Raw genomic sequence first — 18,974 nt, forward strand, 5'->3', positions numbered from 1 at the left:
ACTGGTGACATATCACGTGCTCACTTCCACCAAATAGTTGGTGTAGTGGCAATGGCGCTACCTCACTACTTTTTACCTTCAACTTTATGCCAGACCATACGTCGGCGGCTAGCATGAAATTATCAATAAATTTTCTTTACTTGCAACTGTATAACCGAGAAGAAAAATTAGATAGACTTTTTCACCCGCTGTACGGGTGATATATCACGTGCTCCGCTCCCAAACTGTTTGTGGCAGTGGCATTTCATCAGCACCTATTTAGCATCACTTTGAAGGGCACCTAAACCAAGCAACAATTTGATATACATGTTCTCAAACCACCCACTCATACATGTTACAACGGAATAACAAATCTTTACTAACAATTAGAACTCTGAATCAAATGCAGTAAACCCTCTTGCCTAGGTAAAATAGAAATTGTTTGACAGCAATACAACATACATGCATGTATCAATCAACAAGCTGCAAATGCAAGATACTGACAAAAAAATGTGCTACTTCAGAAGAAACAACTGTGAATCTACGAGCATAGCTTTAAGGATAAGTAGGTTCCTAGGAAACCTCTGTGAGAAGCAAATCGTGCCCAACGTTTATCCTATCCTTCGTAGCATAATTAGGCTCCTTTGTTCTAGCATCATAGTGCTTATAAGATCAACACATTTAGGATCTTGCATGCCCAGAACAGCTGACATCAGAAACACCACAATAACAACAGATTGGGGCCAGGAGTATGGTGCTACACGTCCGGAGCAGAAACTAAAGACGGCAAGGCCGGAGCAACAGTCACCGGGTTCCACGACACGGCATGCAGACCGAGCAAGTCGCCATCGCGCGTTGAGGCCATGGAGCTAAAGTTGTTGCTGACGTAGATGACAGGACGGGTTCTGACATCTTCCTTGGCCAGACGCTCCCTTGATGTGGCTTTTTTTTGCGGGTACCTTGACGTGTTCATGGCCGTGTTCACCTCGACGTCTGCCGTCACACCATGCTCGGCTGTGAAGTCGACCATCCACTGCATCTCCTTGATGCTTGACATGCGGATCCCAGCAAAAGTCTAGCCGCATTTTCGATCACATATCGCTCATGAAGGTCAAATATAGAAGAAATCACCAAATCTTGCTCTTGGGGTCTGAGGAGCGCGAGCTACAGGTGCACGACGGTGCCGGTGCACATCGTGGTAACGTTGCCATGCATGGTGCTCGCATCTCGGCGGTGTCGGCGCCGAGCCTATCCACACCGCCTCCTCTTGTTCAACGGCGACATGCTGATCACGTAATGTCTTGAGGAGGATCGGATTGAGCAAGCTTCTCGGCGTCAAGCGACCGTCGATCTGGCGCCGGCGTGCTTTGGTCGCGTCCTCCACTCGCGCGCTCACCGCACCTCATGGGCACCACGCGTCCACGCGGGCATGCTGCCTCTGGTCACCACTTCTTCGGCACCGTCCGACCACACCTTGGACCCAGCGCTCGGCCGGCAGCAGAACGGCGACAATTCCAGGAGCGGCGGCGATTGTCCTCGACTCCTCATTGATAGGAGTAGGCATATATATAGTGCAGGGATTGTGGATCGGTTTCCCAAACGAATCAGATTACAATTACAATTACACTATTACAGTACATAACAACGTAAGAAAGGCTAACTATATCTCATGAGAGGTGCGTACTCTATTCAAAGTCCGTAATTGGAGGATAAGACGGTAGCATACGATTGATCAGTTTCCTTTTATTGAAGGAAACGATCGATCAGCGACATGTGAGGCAGAGTCCAGCACGGACTGGCCGGAGCCGTGGTTGCCGATTTGCCGTATGTCCGTATGGATCCATACCTTCCACTAAGGCATATCCTACCTTTTGGTACAAACGGAAGACATATCCTACCTTTTGGTACACACGAACGAAAGCGTAAAGTATGATGGACCAAAGCGCATTACGACGGACGAAACCAAGGAAACGTTAGCTCATTTATTATTAGGTATAGATATAGATTGTTATAACCGATATTCCCTTCTACACATTTGGACAAACTTAGTACTACCTCCGTTTCATTAAATAAGGCGCACACGCATTTCGAAACGAACTTTGATCGAAAAAATTGAACAACAAAATTTTGATTATATTATATGTAATTAGTATCATTGGATTTTTATTGAAAAACACTTTCTAATGATACTAATTTTATACCAATAATTTTTATATATTTGGAGTAATTCTTGATCAAAGAAAAAAACACGAAAAAACAATGACGCCTTATATATTGAAATGGAGGGAGTATATGCTTTGTCCTTTAACTAAACTAGGACAAATGCCCGTGCGTTGCCACGGGATCGCAAAAAATTACTCACCAGTAAACAATTATTTCAGTCTATAAATGTGTGCGAAATATAAATAATATGGTTCCCGTTCATATATGAACTAAATTTCTGAGCAATGTATTTATGGACGAGGGAGTACTTTGTAAATGATACTACTCAGAGCCAGCACTTCAACCTTGTGTAGTCGATCAATGTAAAGCTGTGTAGTCAAATGCATGTACTTATGTGGATTTTTCATTAACTTTCCTTTGATTTCTCTTTGTATAGCTAAAAAAACTGTGTAGTCACTTGACTACATAGATCATGTGTGCCTCCGCCACTGATACTACTGTACTACGTTGCTTTTACCTGAAAGATGGTGCTCTTGCTCTTTTCTCAGTCTTAACACAGAGGAAAGGTTCGGTTCAACTTCTTTGATATGGAACGGAGGGAGCACCAATTTCATTCTCGCGTATGGATACTTAGTTACGCCTTGCACGGTGCTCGATAAATCCTTCCGTTTCCACCATCACCGGTCATCGATATATCTGTCCTCAAGCTAGGCGCAGGCAGGTAATTCGTCAGATCAAGTTGATCTGATCAAACCGCATCCGCTCCATTATGCACAGTGGTCACATGAACTAGCCACCACTTTCGCATCAGACATGCACTAACCGTTTGCAAGTAGTCCACCTGACCTGCAGTCCTATGATCTCCTACACCTGCAGACCGACTCACGCATCTCATCATCCAACAGGGCACCCGACGCAACGACCCGTCCAGTCGCATCGTACAACAGCCCTCGTACGGATCCAGTGTCAATGTGGGCGCCGACTGAGTGGACATCGGCTAACTGACATGCAGCTAGTGGAGGAGAACTGGAGCAGAGGGGGATACTTTAGCCACATACTTTGCGGCGTCGCACGCAAGTAGTTGTATTGGGCTAGTCGTGGATGACTACTTGACGTCGACTAGTAGATTGGTTGCAGACATGATGGAAGTTGTGGGTAGAAGTTGGCCCGAGCCGGCAGGAGTGCGGGCTGTGCGGTGGCACAAGGCCCATTTTTTCTGGGGGCCCAAAATTTTAGTATAGGTTTATATCTATATTCAGTGAAAAAAATAAAAAGTAAATGGGCTGTCTTTGTTGGGCTTATAGTCAATGAGAAAGGAAGGCACGAGAGCAAATCCATCCAGTCCAACTCCCACCGATCGATTGATTGGCGTCACGTCAGTTCGTCTCCCGTCCGGCTCCTGCGTATCGCGACTCCCACTCCCAGACGGCAGACGAACAGGCCCTGCAGACGAAGCGGCCGCCTCTCGCCTCGCGGCTCGGCCTTCCCTTTTCCCTCTGATTCTCTTCCAGCGACTGTTGTGGTTCTGCGGTTCTTTTCAGTCGATCAACCGAACAAGTGAGGCCCTCTACTGTCTACATCTTGCCCTCTCCAGTCTCCTCTCTCAATTTAAATCTCTCGTATATTTTTAGTGGTCTTTCCGTAGTAGTTGGCCCTGCCTAGGGCAGGAATTCTAAATTCATTTTGTGCATCTATTTTGTAGGAGTCAACATGATGGGAAAGCCTAAATCGGGTCATCAAAAACGTAAGGAAAAAGAGAAGAACGCGGAATTTCTTAAAACTCAAGAAGGGGCAATGGATAAGTTTGTTAGAAAGAAAGAAAAAGTGTCCTCAGGTAATCAGTCAGGTGATGTTGATTCCTCGAGTACTGCACTTGCTATTGTTCCTTACATTGATCCTAGAGATGGTCAGACCGAGAAAGATAACAATGTTGAGGTAGAGGAAGATCATATTAACTTGAATACACCACCTATTGAAGATGTTGATGATTCCTTTGAGTATGATATATTTGATCCAAGGCACTGGAATTCTCTTGTTCAGAAACAAATTGATATTTTAGCAGTAAAAGGTCCAAGAAGAGACAAATCAATTAAGAAAGATCCCAAAGATAGATATTCTAGAAGGTTTTCTGCGCTATGCTATACTAGATTTCTATCAAATGGGGAGGAACATGATAGGGATTGGCTTGTCTACTCTAAGGACCTCAATAGAGTCTTTTGCTTTGCTTGTAAATTATTTACAAAAGGGCAGCAAAAAGGTCAGTTGGCTAATGAAGGTTGTAATGATTGGACACATATTATGAATAGATTAAAAGAGCATGAGACAAGTGCATATCATGTTTTGAATATGACCAATTGGTATGAGTTGCGTAGTAGATTGGAAAAGCATCAGACTATTGATAAAGTCTGCTCAACGCCAACTTGAGAAAGAAAAGGAGCACTGGAGAAAGGTTTTATTCAGAATTGTTTGCATTGTGAAATTTCTTGCCAAGCATAATCTAGCCTTTCGTGGTACAAAGAGTAAACTATATGAAGATAGCAATGGTAATTTCTTGGGTTTGATTGAGATGTTGGCTGAATTTGATCCTACTATTCAAAGAGCATGTTCGTCGTATCACTAATGATGAAACTCATGTCCATTATCTTGATTTTAAAATTCAGAATGAGTTGCTATACTTGCTCGCTTTTTCTATTAAGTCTGAAATTATTAAGAAAATAAAGCGTGCAAAGTATTTCTCTATCATACTTGATTGTACCCCTGATGCGAGTCACCAAGAGAAAATGTCTTTAATTATAAGATATGTGGATTTATCTTCAACTCATGTTTCCATAGAAGAATCCTTTCTAGGATTTCTAGATGTAAATGATACAAGTGGGCAAGGACTTTTTGATGTGTTAGAGAATCAACTGAAGCTTCTTGATCTTGACATAAATGATGTGAGAGGACAAGGTTATGACAATGGGTCAAATATGAAAGGAAAGCATCAAGGGGTACAAAGGAAACTTTTGGATGTGAATCCTAGAGCTTTCTATTCTGCTTGTGGTTGCCATAGCCTCAATTTAACACTTTGTGATATGGCTAAGACTCGTGGTAGAGCTAAAGACTTCTTTGGAATCATCCAACGCATCTATACGACCTTTGCAAATTCTACTAAGAAGTGGCATATTCTGAAGGAAAACATATCAGGATGGACACTCAAGTCATTGTCTGCTACGCGTTGGGAGAGTCGTGTTGATAGTGTTAAATCTATCAGATTCCAATGCGCAGACATTCAAGAGGCTCTACTTCAGGTACAAAACTATTCTGATATAACATTTGTGTCATCTTTTGATATTTGGGTACTTCGGACTATAACATTTCAAACCCTTTCTTTTATTTCAGGTATCCGAAATTGATAAGGATCCATTGTTAAGCAGTCAGGCTTTAGGTTTGGCAAAAAAATGAACTTGGAGACTATAAATTTATAGTGGCAATAGTCATTTTATATGAGGTATTGCTTGTTGTTAATGTAGTAAGCAAAACTTTGCAAACAAAGGATAAGCTTATTGATGTTGCTATAGAGAAAGTGCAAGGTCTTATATCCTTTTTCGAGGGGCACAGGGAAACTAGTTTCTTACAAGCACTCGAGATAGCGAAAGGAATTGCACATGAGTTGGATATTGATGCAAAATTTCCTGAAAAGCGAGAAATAAAAAGAAAGAAACAGTTTGATGAGAACCCAGATGACACAAATGTTGCCACACGGTCTGCAGAGGAATCATTCCGAATCAACTGTTTTATGCCTCTTGTTGATCAAGAAATTTCGTCACTGAAAACCAGGTTTGAGCAATATGAAGGTTATCAGAAAATTTTTGGTTTCTTATTTACCTCTGAAAAAATACGGTCATTGGATAATGATAGTTTGAAATCTTCTTGTGATAATCTTGAGGCCGCCCTTAAGGAAAAAGAAACTGACAGTATAGCCAATGAAAACAGAAAATCTGACATTGATGCCAATGAACTCTATGTTGAGTTGAAGCTTCTTAGAGATTTCATTCCAAACGAAAATATGGGGCCTCTAAAGTTCTGAATTTTTTTACAGTGGCATGCTTGCTTTCCCAATGCAAGTATTGCATATAGAGTTGTGTTGACCAATCTGTGATTGTTGCATCAGCGAGAACGAAGCTTTTCTAAGCTGAAGCTATTGAAGTCCTATATGCGTACTACAATGACACAACGAGACTCAATGATTTGGCCACAATATCACTTGAGAGTGAAGTGTTGGAGAAGATTGGTTATGAGGATATTATTGAAGATTTTATTTCAAAGAACCCTCAGAGAATGATGTTGTTCAAATAAATATTATGCACCCGGGAGTTTAATAGGTATGCTTCTTGATATATGTAATTTCTATGCAATATACTGTGGCAATATGCGTTATAATTCTCGAATAGTCAAAATTTTCTAGTATTATAAGGCCTGGTTTAGAGTTTTCGCACAAGGCCCTAAATTTTGCCGGCTCGGCGTGACCTTGCCTGATACAGGAACATGAGTGCTCGTCCAAGAAAAGCTAGCGAGATGAGGGCATCTTCAGCGGGGCGATGCAGACGGACGCTCAGCGACCGTTACCGGAAATGGGTCTGGGGCCTGCTCCAGCGGGCGACGCAAAGTGACCGGCCGTCCGCGGAGACGCAAACCTGGCCCAGATATGCGCCAGGTTTGCGTCTCCATGGACGCTGCGCGGATGCACCGAGCGTCCTCCATTTCTTTCGCGGTCCCGCAAGTCAGGGACAGCGAAATCGACTGCTTCGATTTGCTTCTTTTCCCCCTTCTTTGCTGCCCTAGTGTGACGCCACCACCCCAGCCCCACCTGCCGCCGTCCCGCCGCAGCGCCGCAGTACTCGCCGTCGGCTCCGTTGTCGCCGCGCGGGAGAACATGATCGTACTCGGGCTTGGCTCCGCCGCGTACCTGTCGGCTTTTTTGGAGCCAAACGTTGCCGGTTGCGCCGTCCGGCCTCGCCGCCCACGACCTGTTCGGTCAATTGCGTCGGTAGGTTTCTTACTCGTATTTTCGGCGCTATTGTGCGCGGTCATTGATCCGCAGTTCGTACCCACGCAGATGGACATGTGGCAGATGTTGGACAAGTTCCGCGCGGAGGTCGTTGACTCCTCTTCCGACGAGGAGTCCGATCAGTCGACGCAGACATTGGCAACTACTGCGGCCTCCATGATCCACGAGTTCACCTCAAATCCGGGGCCAGAGCACCGGGGCTCTGTGAAGGGGCGCTCCAAAAACCTGTCGCGCGACAGAGTGGAATGGCAGGCCCGCCTCCACAAGGACTACTTCCACCTCACCAATCCGGTGTTCCCGGAAAAACTCTTCCGGCGCCGGTACAGGATGTCAAGGGACTTGTTCTTGGTCATTCTACGGGGCGTCAGAAACTATGACCCGTACTTCCAATGCAGGCCCGATGCAACAGGTGCGCTACGCTTCACCTCGTACCAAAAATGCTCCGCAGCTCATGCAAGGCAAAGCTCCCCGGGTGAGCTATGAGATCAATGGAAATGCATATGACAAATCATATTATCTTGCTGATGGCATCTACGTACCGTGACTGGGCCACATTGGTGAAGACTGTTCGTAATCCAAACTCCGAGAATACGAGGAGGTTTGCCAAGATGCAAGAGTCTTGCAGGAAAGATGTGGAGCGCGGATTTGGTGTGCTCCAAGCTCGGTAGGCAATTGTCCGACACCCGGCAAGAACATGGTCCCTGAAGACCATGCATGAGGTGATGACATGCTGCGTGATCATGCACAACATGATCGTTGAGAACGAGCGTCCTGATGGCCGCAACGAGAACCACTGGGAATTCCAAGGTGAGCTGGTGGCGCCACTTCCTGGAGCTTCATCTTGGCAGGACTATCTACATATCAATGTAGAAGTCACTAACGAGAACGTCTGCAAACAGCTGCAGACGGATCTGATTGAGCATCAGTGGACATTGGCTGGCCATGAAGATCATGCCTAGAGAAATACTATTTTATTTTCATGTAGACTTTTAAAAATTTAAATGTAATAAGTATGACTTCGTTGAATTCCTTATTTTGTTGTTTGGAAACTTCATAATTGATGCAAACGAGAAAATGTGTCGGACCGCTGGAGCCACCCCTAGGTGCAAACTGACGCGCGGGCAAAAATGGTCTGTCTTGCGTCCGCCGCACGACGCAAACGGACATTTCGGGTGCCCTGACGAAAACACGAAATGAAGAGATAACACTGCTACTTACCTAGCGTACGTCTCGACCTTCTTCCTGCCCAGGATATTTTCAGAATGATGATGATGATATGATGGTGGTGGCTCGAGAGATTAGACACACGGTATTTGGCTTTTGATCCTTCCCTTTTCAGATAGCTATCTAGCTCCAGAAATTGCTGTGTCGTGTGTACATGTCTCTGTTATATGCCTTAATGTTAAATTAGGAAGTGATCGGATTGGAAAAGACTATATTCATGGCTAGTGATGTATACCCACTCTTAATGGAAAATTAGTTTTCTAACATTTGTCCAATTTTGTTTTAGTGCATAGATACATACGAATCTAGCTACACAAATATGGGACTACTAATTTGTGTTGGAGGATAACATCACATATTTATCTAATACAAATCACTACGGGAAAATCAGGCGCTGCCGTGCAGCCAAACTTTGCCGTGAGCTGCTGCACGGCAAAGATTTCTTTGCCGTGCGTAGCAAGAAGAGCGCACAGCAACGAAAAAATGCACGGCAAAGTATGAGCGCAGCGCACGGCAAAGAAACATATCACGGCAAAGAAAGATATCGCGCACGGCAAAGAAATTTCTCACGGCAAAGAATGGGAGCAGCGCACGGCAAAGATTTTGGGACGGCAAAGTCCCTGCAAGCCGCACGGCAAAGAAAGAGCGCACGGCAAAGGCACTGGGCACTGCCGTGCAGCCAAACTTTGCCGTGCGAGACGGACTAAGTTGCACGGCAGAAGGTCCTTTGCCGTGCGCTTCTCCCTTTGCCGTGCGCCAATATACATTTTTTGTTTTTCTAACTATTTTATTTCATCTACTACTTATATTTATTTTGTTAATTAGTTTTTCTTTTTGATGACTATTTATTACACTATGTGAAATACAAAATTAGTCTCCATGCTCATCCCCCACATATATCGGGGTTCCGGTGCTCCGGCGGCCGTCCCCCTCCTTCCCCCCAAAACAGCGGGACGGCGGGTCTACCCCCTAGATTTCTCCGCGCGACGTTCCACCAATATACCTTTTCATAGTTTTAGGTTTGTTTAGTCCATGGACATATGGAAAACCATGTGTGGTACCCTTTGGCACAGTCTAGCCCCCGATATACCCGCGGCGGGACACTTCACCGTACACGTCCGGGAATGCGGTAAGTGTTATCGCCCGAAGGTGAGGAATGTCGGACCGGGGATCCATGCCATGCACCATTTGGTGAATTACACCTAGCATCACACTTTGAAACATATAATAGGTCCACATGCAAGGTTTGGTGGGGTTCCGGTGCTCCGGCGGTCGTTATCCCCCTCCTCCCCCCAAAACAGCGGAACGTGTGCCCCGGCGGGTCTACCCCCTAGATTTCTCCGCGCGAGGGTGCACCAATGTAACTTTTCATTCTTTTAGGTTTGTTTAGTACATATACACATGGAGAACCAAAGATTGGGACCCTTTGGCACATATACCAGCAGCTAGAGCCATTATCACACGATCGACGGTGTGCACTGGTCTCTTGGTTAAGGTTAGGTGTAGGGTTAGGGCTAGGGTTTAGGGGCTAGGGCTAGGGTTTAGGTTAAAGGGTAAGTATTTATGGTTAGGTATAGGTTTAGGGTTTAGGGTTAGGGTTAGGGTTTATGATGCATGGTTCTGCAGCTCCGGCGTCGTGGTTTAGGGATTTAGAGGGGTTTAGGGCTCGAAGCCTCCCCGGTTTAGGGTTTAGGGTTTAGGGGAGCTACTTTTGCACCATTAGACCTTGCACCACACTTTGACACATATCATAGGTCCACATGCAAGGTTTGGTGGGGTTCCGGTGCTCCGGCGGTCGTTATCCCCCTCCTCCCCCAAAACGAGTGGAACGTGTGCCCCGGCGGGTCTACCCCCCTAGATTTCTCCGCGCGAGGGTGCACCAATGTAACTTTTCATAGGTTTAGGTTTGTTTAGTCCATGGACATATGGAAAACCATGTGCGCTATGGAAGGAGGTACATGTTAATTTTTGGCACTTCGTTATCGCAATTTTGTCATTATCAAAATTATTATCACATACATATTGATGTTGTCGTTTCGTGGTGCAGCTCGTTCCAGTTTGAAGACCCGACGCAGAGACCGCCACATGGGTACTCGAACATCCTTGGGGGCCTACTTAGATTTTATTTCCCTGGGATAGTCGATCTCCCTACTGGTGGCTGCGGCGTAGCTTGGAGGTGGGCGCACTACAGCCTCGCGGAAGATCCTCTTGGCCGCGGCACCGCGGCGGATTTGGTTGTTGCCAAATTCTGGGTACGTGACTTTTGACTTCTTACCATTCATACACTCTCCTTGGTTCACAATAATTGCACTAATGCCCCTTGTTTTACCTATGTTGCAGAAATTCTTCAAGAGGGCCGAGGGCAAGGAGAATGCGTGCGATGATGTCCTACACCAGCTTGCAAGGAAGAGGGTGACCGGCATGCACTACGAGGCACGTGTTCAATGCGTCCGCGACCGGCACGCCGACCGCTTCGTCCACATGAGTAAGGAGGACGCTCGCGACACGCTCATGCGGCCGTGGCGATACTTGCAGGTATTTGCATTTATGTGTTATTGATTTCTTTATCGCCATGTAGTTTATTTTACCATAATGAGTTTATCTTGTGCATGTAGAACCCTCCTCAGTACGTCGGCAACGAAGATAGGTGCTTTCGTGCGATGGTCATGTGGTGGACATGCCCCCAGTACCTCAAGAAGCACGAGGAGGGCAAGATGAAGCGGGCAGAGATGCGAGGTGGATCGCATATCCAAGGCAGCATCCCCATCTCTCTTCACCTGCAGAAGGAGGTGAGCAAATTAATGGTTCCTTCATTCTTTGAATTCATGTTATATATTTGTTAACTCTCCAAGGGTGTGTCACTTCACTCAATTACATGTTCTCTTTTGCAGGAAGTCGTCAGGACAGGAGCGAAGCCTAACGTCTTTGCCGTGCTAAAGAAGATGAAGCAAAGGAAGACGCCTGATCCTGAGACGGGGTCCGTGTGGGTTAACCCGCAATCCGAGACCCGGTGCACGTCGTATGTCTCCAAGTTCAAGCAGAAGTACGGCGAGGAGGCCAATCCGAGAGGCCGAGGACTTTGACCCTGAGGTCGCGGTGCTTGCGGGAGAAGGCTTGAAGCATGGCCGCCTATGGTTTGGTGACGGGTGCGTCGACCCAGCGAGGGTTCCCTCTCTCCGCCAGATCCGTCGTGGTCGTAAGAGCGGCCAGCCTGAGGTAGAGCCCCGGCCACGGGCTTCGGATCTAGCTCTCGAGCGGTTACGGGTATGTTCTTCCTCGGGTCTCTACATTTCCTTTACATGCTTTCCATTGAAATGTTAATGACATCGCGGCAACACAACGTAGGAGGAGATGGCAGCGAAGGAGCACGCGGCCCAGGAGCACGCACGGAACATGGAGCGGCAGATTCGGAGTACCGGCGGCAGCGAGACACGGATGATGCAGCGGATGCAACATCAGCGAGCGAGATGATGCAGCAGCAGCGAGCACAGATGAGCTGGCTGATGAGCCAGACGGCTCTGTCTACTCCACCGGGGAGTCTTCCTCCTCCACCTTACTCCCTGCCGTGGATGCCGCCACCGCCCACTCAGACCCCGGGGACACCTATCACCGTCAACAACATGAACATCATCCGGAGCATGAACCGCGGTGAGTCCTCTTGTGCCCAACCCGCTACTTGTACTTGTTCAAGTGTTCAATATGCAAATGCAAATGCAAATGTTCATTCCATCAACCTTATAGATAATTATTCACAAGGCAATGACAATGAGGCCGGCGGAAGCGGAGGAGGACAATAAGGTTGATGGCATGGTCTTGATGGATTTGTGGACATTACACTTGTTATGGATTGTACTTGTACTTGATGTGTGTTGATGTATTTGTGGACATTGCACTTGTACTTGATGTATTTGTGGACATTGCACTTGTTATGCATAAACTATGTGTGCTCGATGTATTTGTGGTGTTGTTCATGTGTTTGGTGATGCTATGGTGAATATATATGTTGTATATGTTATATATATGTGAAATGCAATTTTGAAATGCAGGGATTAAAGAAAAACAGAAAAAAAATGAAAAACCAGGGCCTTTGCCGTGTGTATGCACACGGCAAAGGAGATTTGGTCACTTTGCCGTGTGCATACACACGGCAAAGGCGCCACGTGGCGCAAGCCTGTGCTCCTGGGAAGCCAGTGTGTGTCCCTGGAGAATCCTTTGCCGTGCGTGCTGGGGAGTGGACGCACGGCAAAGAGGAGAAGCACGGCAACGAGCGGGCGCACGGCAACGTCGGGGCGCACGGCAGCGTCGGAGCGCACGGCAGCGTTTGGTCGCACGGCAGCGTCGGGGCGCACGGCAACGTCTGGGCGCACGGCAGCCTCCAGGACGCACGGCAGAGACGGCGCGCACGGCAAAGGAGTGGGCGCACGGCAACGAGCGCGCGCACGGCAAACGCTCGAACGCACGGCAACGAGCGCGCGCACGGCAACGAGCCTTTGCCGTGCGGTTTGGACAGGCGCACGGCAATGTCTTCTTTGCCGTCGAGGGCGTTGCCGTGCAGACGCTGCCGTGCGCCGACGCACGGCAAATCCTTTGCCGTGCAAATAGGCCCCTTTGCCGTGCGATTGGTCGCACGGCAACGTAGTGTTTTCCCGTAGTGAATGTATCTACACATTAACATATGTTCATATACAGATCAAAACTGTGACACTTATTTTAAAGTAGAGGTAGTATATTGTATTAGTATGTAGGTTAGGTGCGTAGGTTATGTTAGTGCCGATGCATGTAGATAACATTGAAACATGCATGACGTGAAGTCTATACTAGGTATAATTTTCTTGCATGTATTCGATGTAAATAACATGAAACAAACATACTCATTAGTTAATGTAGTACTTATTTCAGTACATTTAATAAGTTGCAAGATATCACATAACAAAGAATGAACTAACTTATTACTTGCTGGATAACTTGAAAGGCGTTGATTTCATCAACAAGCCATAGAGAACTATGGTCAGACGAAAATCATCTTTGCTAGTTTTTTTTTTTTTTTGAAACCTTTGACTGTAGGGGAGGCCCCCACAACATCCTTTATTAAAACCCACAAAATATGCACAGGAGATTATATACAAAAAGGAAAAGAGAAACTAAAAAGAGGCTACAAAAACAAGCTAAGCTAAGGCAAAGAGGAGATCCATGCTGACAAGGAATCAACAGAGGAGGATTTCACCCTATGCATAAGAAGGGTGGCTTCATAACAAAAACTTGTCTTCCAGCCTCTAGTTTTGTTCCTGCAACTCCATCCTCTCCAACTACAATCCACCGTGCTCTCAATCACCTCATGGAGCATAAGGCACATGCCACCAGGTATCTGGCAATGAGCTCTGAGAGGATGATGAGTTGGTTTACTACCTTCCTGATGAAGTATTACCTTAGAGGAGCCCGCGCACGGGGTGCTTGTTGAGCTGATGATGGCGACCATCATGGTGATGATGTATATTTTGGAAGTAGCTAGATTTGATAAAAACTGATGCTAAGTCTTTATATTTTGCGAGGTTGTACGTATTAACCCCTGGGTTGATGAACTTGAGTTGCAAAATTCTCGAGATGCACGAAAAACTTGCGAGTATCCAAACAGGCTCCTAGCGTGTCGACCTTCTTCCTGTCGAAGATATTTTCAATATGATGATGATGATGATATGGTGGTGGTGGCTCGAGAGATCAGACACATGTTATTTGGCTTTTGATCCTTCCCTTCCCTGCCTCTCATATGCGTTAATATTAAACTAGGAAACAAGTGATCGGATTGGAAAAGATTAAAAGATTATATTCAGGGCTAGTGATGTACTCCCTCCGTCCACAAATAAGTGTACATGCGGGATTTTTAAGATAAATTATGAAGTTGAGTAAAAAATACATTGAAAATATGCAAACCAATATCTCTCTCCTCTTTAATTCTTTCACCTCCAATGAGCTAAATGCATGTAGAAAACAAGGAAAATATGTGCTCAATATTATTAGGTTTGATTTCCATGCGATGAGAGATAAGCAATTTTTGCTATTTACAGTGCATTGGAAAGATAGGAGTAAACTCTTTTGTGGACAATGTTTGGAGCTAGACCCTAAATTCGCTCTTAATGTCAAATTAGTTTTCTCAGATTTGTCCAGATTTTTTAGTGTTTTCTTTACAACAGATTTTTTTAGTGCTTAGATGCACGCAAATCTACACAAATATGAGACAACTAATTTAAGCCAGAGGATGTATGTATGATTGAATAATATTACATTCTCTGGCTTAAATTGATATTAATAATAGAATCTTAGAATTTTTTTCAAATATAGCAATCAATTCATGCAAGCTACATTCATGCAAGTAGTGCAATCAATTCATCCAATCAAATACGAGACATACTATAGCAGTGCCAAATCACCTTTAGCTAGCCAAATGTATACTATCGGTATATTATTACGTAGTACGTAGTACCATATAGGAGCTTTTCATAGCTGAGTCTTGAGTCAATTTATAGGTCAAAACTACAATAGTTGGTGCGTGTGTGAATGCATGCGCGCTCCCGGATTGAGCTTCAAAGTCACTGACTTTGTGTCACTTATAAGTGGGACCACGTGGGATTCATCACCAGCCGGGCTCCGATCACTGTGTCACGATCCACGGTATTGGCCACCGGTTGGGTTCCGATCACTGTGCCATCCACACGGAGAATGTATGACTTGTAGCGAACCGTCCGGGAGCGCGGGATTGTGCTTTAGTGACTTTGCCAGCCCACAAAGTCACTTACAAGTGGGGTCAGGTGGAATCCTTCATTATATGAATCCCACGTAGCCCCACTTGTAAGTGACACAAAGTCAGTGCTCAATCCCAATAGTACTAGTACGAAAGAAATATATACGACCGCAGCGCCCGAATCTTCCGAGCTACTCGCGGAAACTTTGAATTTTAAAAACCACGCCCATCTCGCCAGCCGAACCACATGCCGCCACTTGCCCCGATATTTCGTCGATCGGTTGCTCGGCTCCGACGGTCGATCGACCGCCTATACCACAAGCCGGCAGCCAGTTCAGTCCCCCATGCCTTTGACTACCACACATCCACAAGTCCGCGCCCCGCGCATGCATGGCGTGAGATCGAGCTAAGAACTGGGTCCAAGCCCCTGCAGTGCGGATCGAGGTTTCCGTGTGTCTGCGGAAGCGGAGAGAGGTAACAAATCCATGGCCGCGCCGCCGGAGGGCTCCGCGGGGGCGACGAACCAGGTGATGAAGGTGCGGTACGCCGACGTCGACGACAGCAACTTCGCGCTGCACGGCCGCGCCGTGCCGATGCTGGCCGGCCTGCTCGCGCTCGCCCTCGTCGCCTTGGTCGCCGCCTGCCTCTACCTCAACTGGGCGTGCAACCGCAGGCACCGCCGCCACCGCGCCGACCTCGAGGCCACCGCGGCGTCTGCCGTGCTCGCCGGCCTCGACGCCGACGCCATCAATGCGCTGCCTGTCACGCTCTACAGCCCAACGCGTTCGAACGAGCGAAACGACGGCGGCGGCGAGGAGGAGCAAGCGGCGGAGGCGGAGTGCTCGATATGCATCAGCGCTTTGGTGGCTGGGGAAAAGGTGAAGGCGCTCCCTCCCTGCGGCCACCGGTTCCACCCGGGCTGCGTCGACGACTGGCTCCGTTCCCATCCCAGCTGCCCGCTCTGCCGCACCACCCTCCTCCCAGTGACCTCCGCCAAACAGGACGCCTGTTGAAACTTGAAACTAATCTGGTTATTATTTAGAGATAAGTTTAGATGGTTAGATATAGATTATGAATGTAACAGTAGTAGCTGCGTCAGTTCGTGTGTTAGAGATCATGAATGTACCAGTAGTAACATTGTGCTTACATGTCAGTGCGTGTGTTTAGCTAGGTCAAGGGCTGGCCGGGTCAACTAGTGGAGGAAATAGAGGCTGTGAGCAACGCAGCGATTCTACATAGTCGTGGGCGTCCCGGGCTTATCCCGACCGTTGACTCGCGTTGGAGATTCGTGCGTGTACGTTTTACAAAAAACAACCTGTACGTTGTGCATTTTCCTCCCATATAGGCAGCGAAAGTTTACATGTCCATCTTCAAGCCTGACTCGTCCCCTCCCCTCCCTCCTGCTTGGAGTAAATGACAAAAAACTACCACAATTGTGCCATAGATGACGCGGAACTACCAAATGGGACACGATTGTCACATGACTACCATGTTTGGGGCAGGGTCGCGACGCGGAGCACTGATTGAACGGATCAAGCGTGTTAACCATGTTTCTGGCAGCCCTGGCCCACCGTCAGAGCTGACGTGGCTACCAGTCGACGGACGGCCGTTAGGGCGCGCGTTAGGGCAACTCCTGGTTGACTTTCCCCCAAATCGAACAGAAATGGAAGACGGAGGAGGCGGCGGCGGCCGGTTCGGCGACCCGGGCGTGCACGGCGAATCTCCGGCGTATGATGGCATGGAGGGCTTCGTCCTGCCCTCGCCGGTCGTTGCGGCACGCGTCGCCGGTGCTGCGGCTGACGCCACCAAGCCCACCGCGTCCAGAGTCCGAGAAGTGCTGGACATCTGAGGGCAGGACGTCTCAGAATGACCCCATGAGCCATTACCTCTACAATGGTAGCGGGTAAGAGTTCTTTGCCCTCTGTAGACTACCTCTCTGTTCGATTTTGCCCTCTGTAGAGTAATCCCCTGTTCCATTTTGCCGTAGTGTTATTTTTGGCAATAATGTTGGTAGAATGACGATGTAGATTGACTAGAATGTTAATTTGGATAATAGGGAGAAGGCAGAGATGTGGGAGCTCTATTTTCAATTTGATGGAGCAAAATTTGTTCACAAAACTTTACATAGGACAGACATAAGGTTTCTGAAATTGTTGTCCATCATGGAGGAAGAGGGATATGGTCTGTGTGATTCCTTATATTTTGTTAAAAATGAAGGAGTAGGACTGAGTGGATTAGAGCTAGTGGACAGCAACTATAAGGTTGATGAAATGCTAGTGAAGTATGCAAGTACAAAGAAAGTGGTCCTCACTGTGATGAAGGACAATAGGAAAAGAGCAATTGTTTTATCACCAATGAAGAGAAAGCATGCAAGCACAATTGACCTTGATCCAGAGGAAGAAGAGCCAATTGCACACCCTTTTCTGAGGCAAGACAGTTCCTTTTGTGATGGTTGGCGGTCACAAATGGATGATCACAACTTTCCTCGGATGCACACACGGAGAGTGTTAAGCGTGAGAAGGGTAAACATGTACTTGGATCTAGAGACATGTATGGCAGAAGAAGAAGAAGAGGAATGCGAAGATGAGGATGATAGTTGGCTATATCCAGGCAGATTTGACCCATTAGGCTGCGAGAAGGCAAGAAGAGCTCGGGAAGAGGAAATGCACCGGAGAATTGCTTGCTAGGAAGAAGAGGAATGTTGATCCAATGCTTCATTGTGAGGGGAGAGTGATGTGGAGGATATTTATGACAATGCAACTCGGTGTGATGATATTTCAACAATTCCAGCGGTGAAGAGGCAAGTGAAGAGGCCTGGTCCAACATTGAGATCACATTCTCAAGTAGAGGCGAGATGTTATTCCAGATTGGGTTCCTTCGATGATGAGGGTGACAAAGGATTTCCGAAAGAAGAAGAGGATGATGGGTATGAGCCATTGCCTTTTGTGTTATCGGGAGGGAGAAAGAGCGAGAGGAAAGATGGCCAAGGAGAGGGTGTGGTATGATGATAGTAGACAGAATCCGGAGCAACAATTCATGGTGGGACTTTGTTTCAAAGATGTGTATCAATTCGAGCAAGCTTTGGCTAGACTCCACATTGTGCGAGTCAGGAATTTCCATTACCACGGGAATACACTCGACGGGATCATTGTGTGGTGCAAGGACAAGCAGAAGAAAAATAATGAAGAGAATGTGAAGGAGAAGGAGAAAAAGTGGAATTTGTCCATTTTATATGACAAATTGCCAAGATAAAAAATGAGGCTACATTTTGCATAAAGAAAATGGAGTTGAAGCACACATGCCCAACGAGATCCATCTAGCACTAGGGTTAATGCAAAGTGGCTTAGTGGTACATATGTTACCGAATACAAATCAAACATCAGCACTTCCATCAACACTTTGCAAGACAAAGCACAGAAAGATTTTGGAGTGGATGTTCCCAAGAGGATGGCTTACAGGGCAAGGACCAAGGCAATTGAGATGGTGATGGGTGATCACAAGCAACAATATCACAGACTAAGGGATTATCTGCAGACTGTTATAGACAAAAACCCTGGTTCCAGGTGCATTGTGACCAGCTGTCACGGGTCCAACGAGATGAGCGAGGTTGAAGCAATGAAGAAAGGACAGATGGTGAACATATCTTACAGCCCTAGATTTCATGGATTGTTCTTACGTGTTAATGCTTGCTAGAGAAGGGTTTCTACGAGGCTGCAGACCATTTATTGGTTTGGATGGTTGCTTCATTAAGCTCACCTCTGGAGCTCAAATCCTTGCAGCTACTGGCAGAGATGGAAATAACAACATCTATCCAATTGCATG

The 18,974-nt window shown here is 46.7% G+C and overlaps 1 protein-coding gene and 1 pseudogene across 1 annotated transcript; both read left to right on the forward strand.

Moving 5' to 3' along the window:
* The first annotated feature begins 3,936 nt into the window (after nucleotides 1-3,936).
* On the forward strand, nucleotides 3,937-13,118 carry LOC124648719 (annotated as a pseudogene).
* A 2,311-nt stretch (nucleotides 13,119-15,429) lies between these two features.
* LOC124705549 (RING-H2 finger protein ATL66-like) lies at nucleotides 15,430-16,360 on the forward strand. The gene has a single exon (XM_047237250.1). The coding sequence runs from the start codon at nucleotides 15,638-15,640 to the stop codon at nucleotides 16,163-16,165; it is 528 nt and encodes a 175-aa protein (XP_047093206.1). The 5' UTR covers nucleotides 15,430-15,637; the 3' UTR covers nucleotides 16,166-16,360.
* Nucleotides 16,361-18,974: the final 2,614 nt, after the last annotated feature.

Source organism: Lolium rigidum, chromosome 4 (genome assembly GCF_022539505.1).
Source record: "Lolium rigidum isolate FL_2022 chromosome 4, APGP_CSIRO_Lrig_0.1, whole genome shotgun sequence".
NCBI classification, from domain to species: Eukaryota; Viridiplantae; Streptophyta; class Magnoliopsida; order Poales; family Poaceae; genus Lolium; species Lolium rigidum.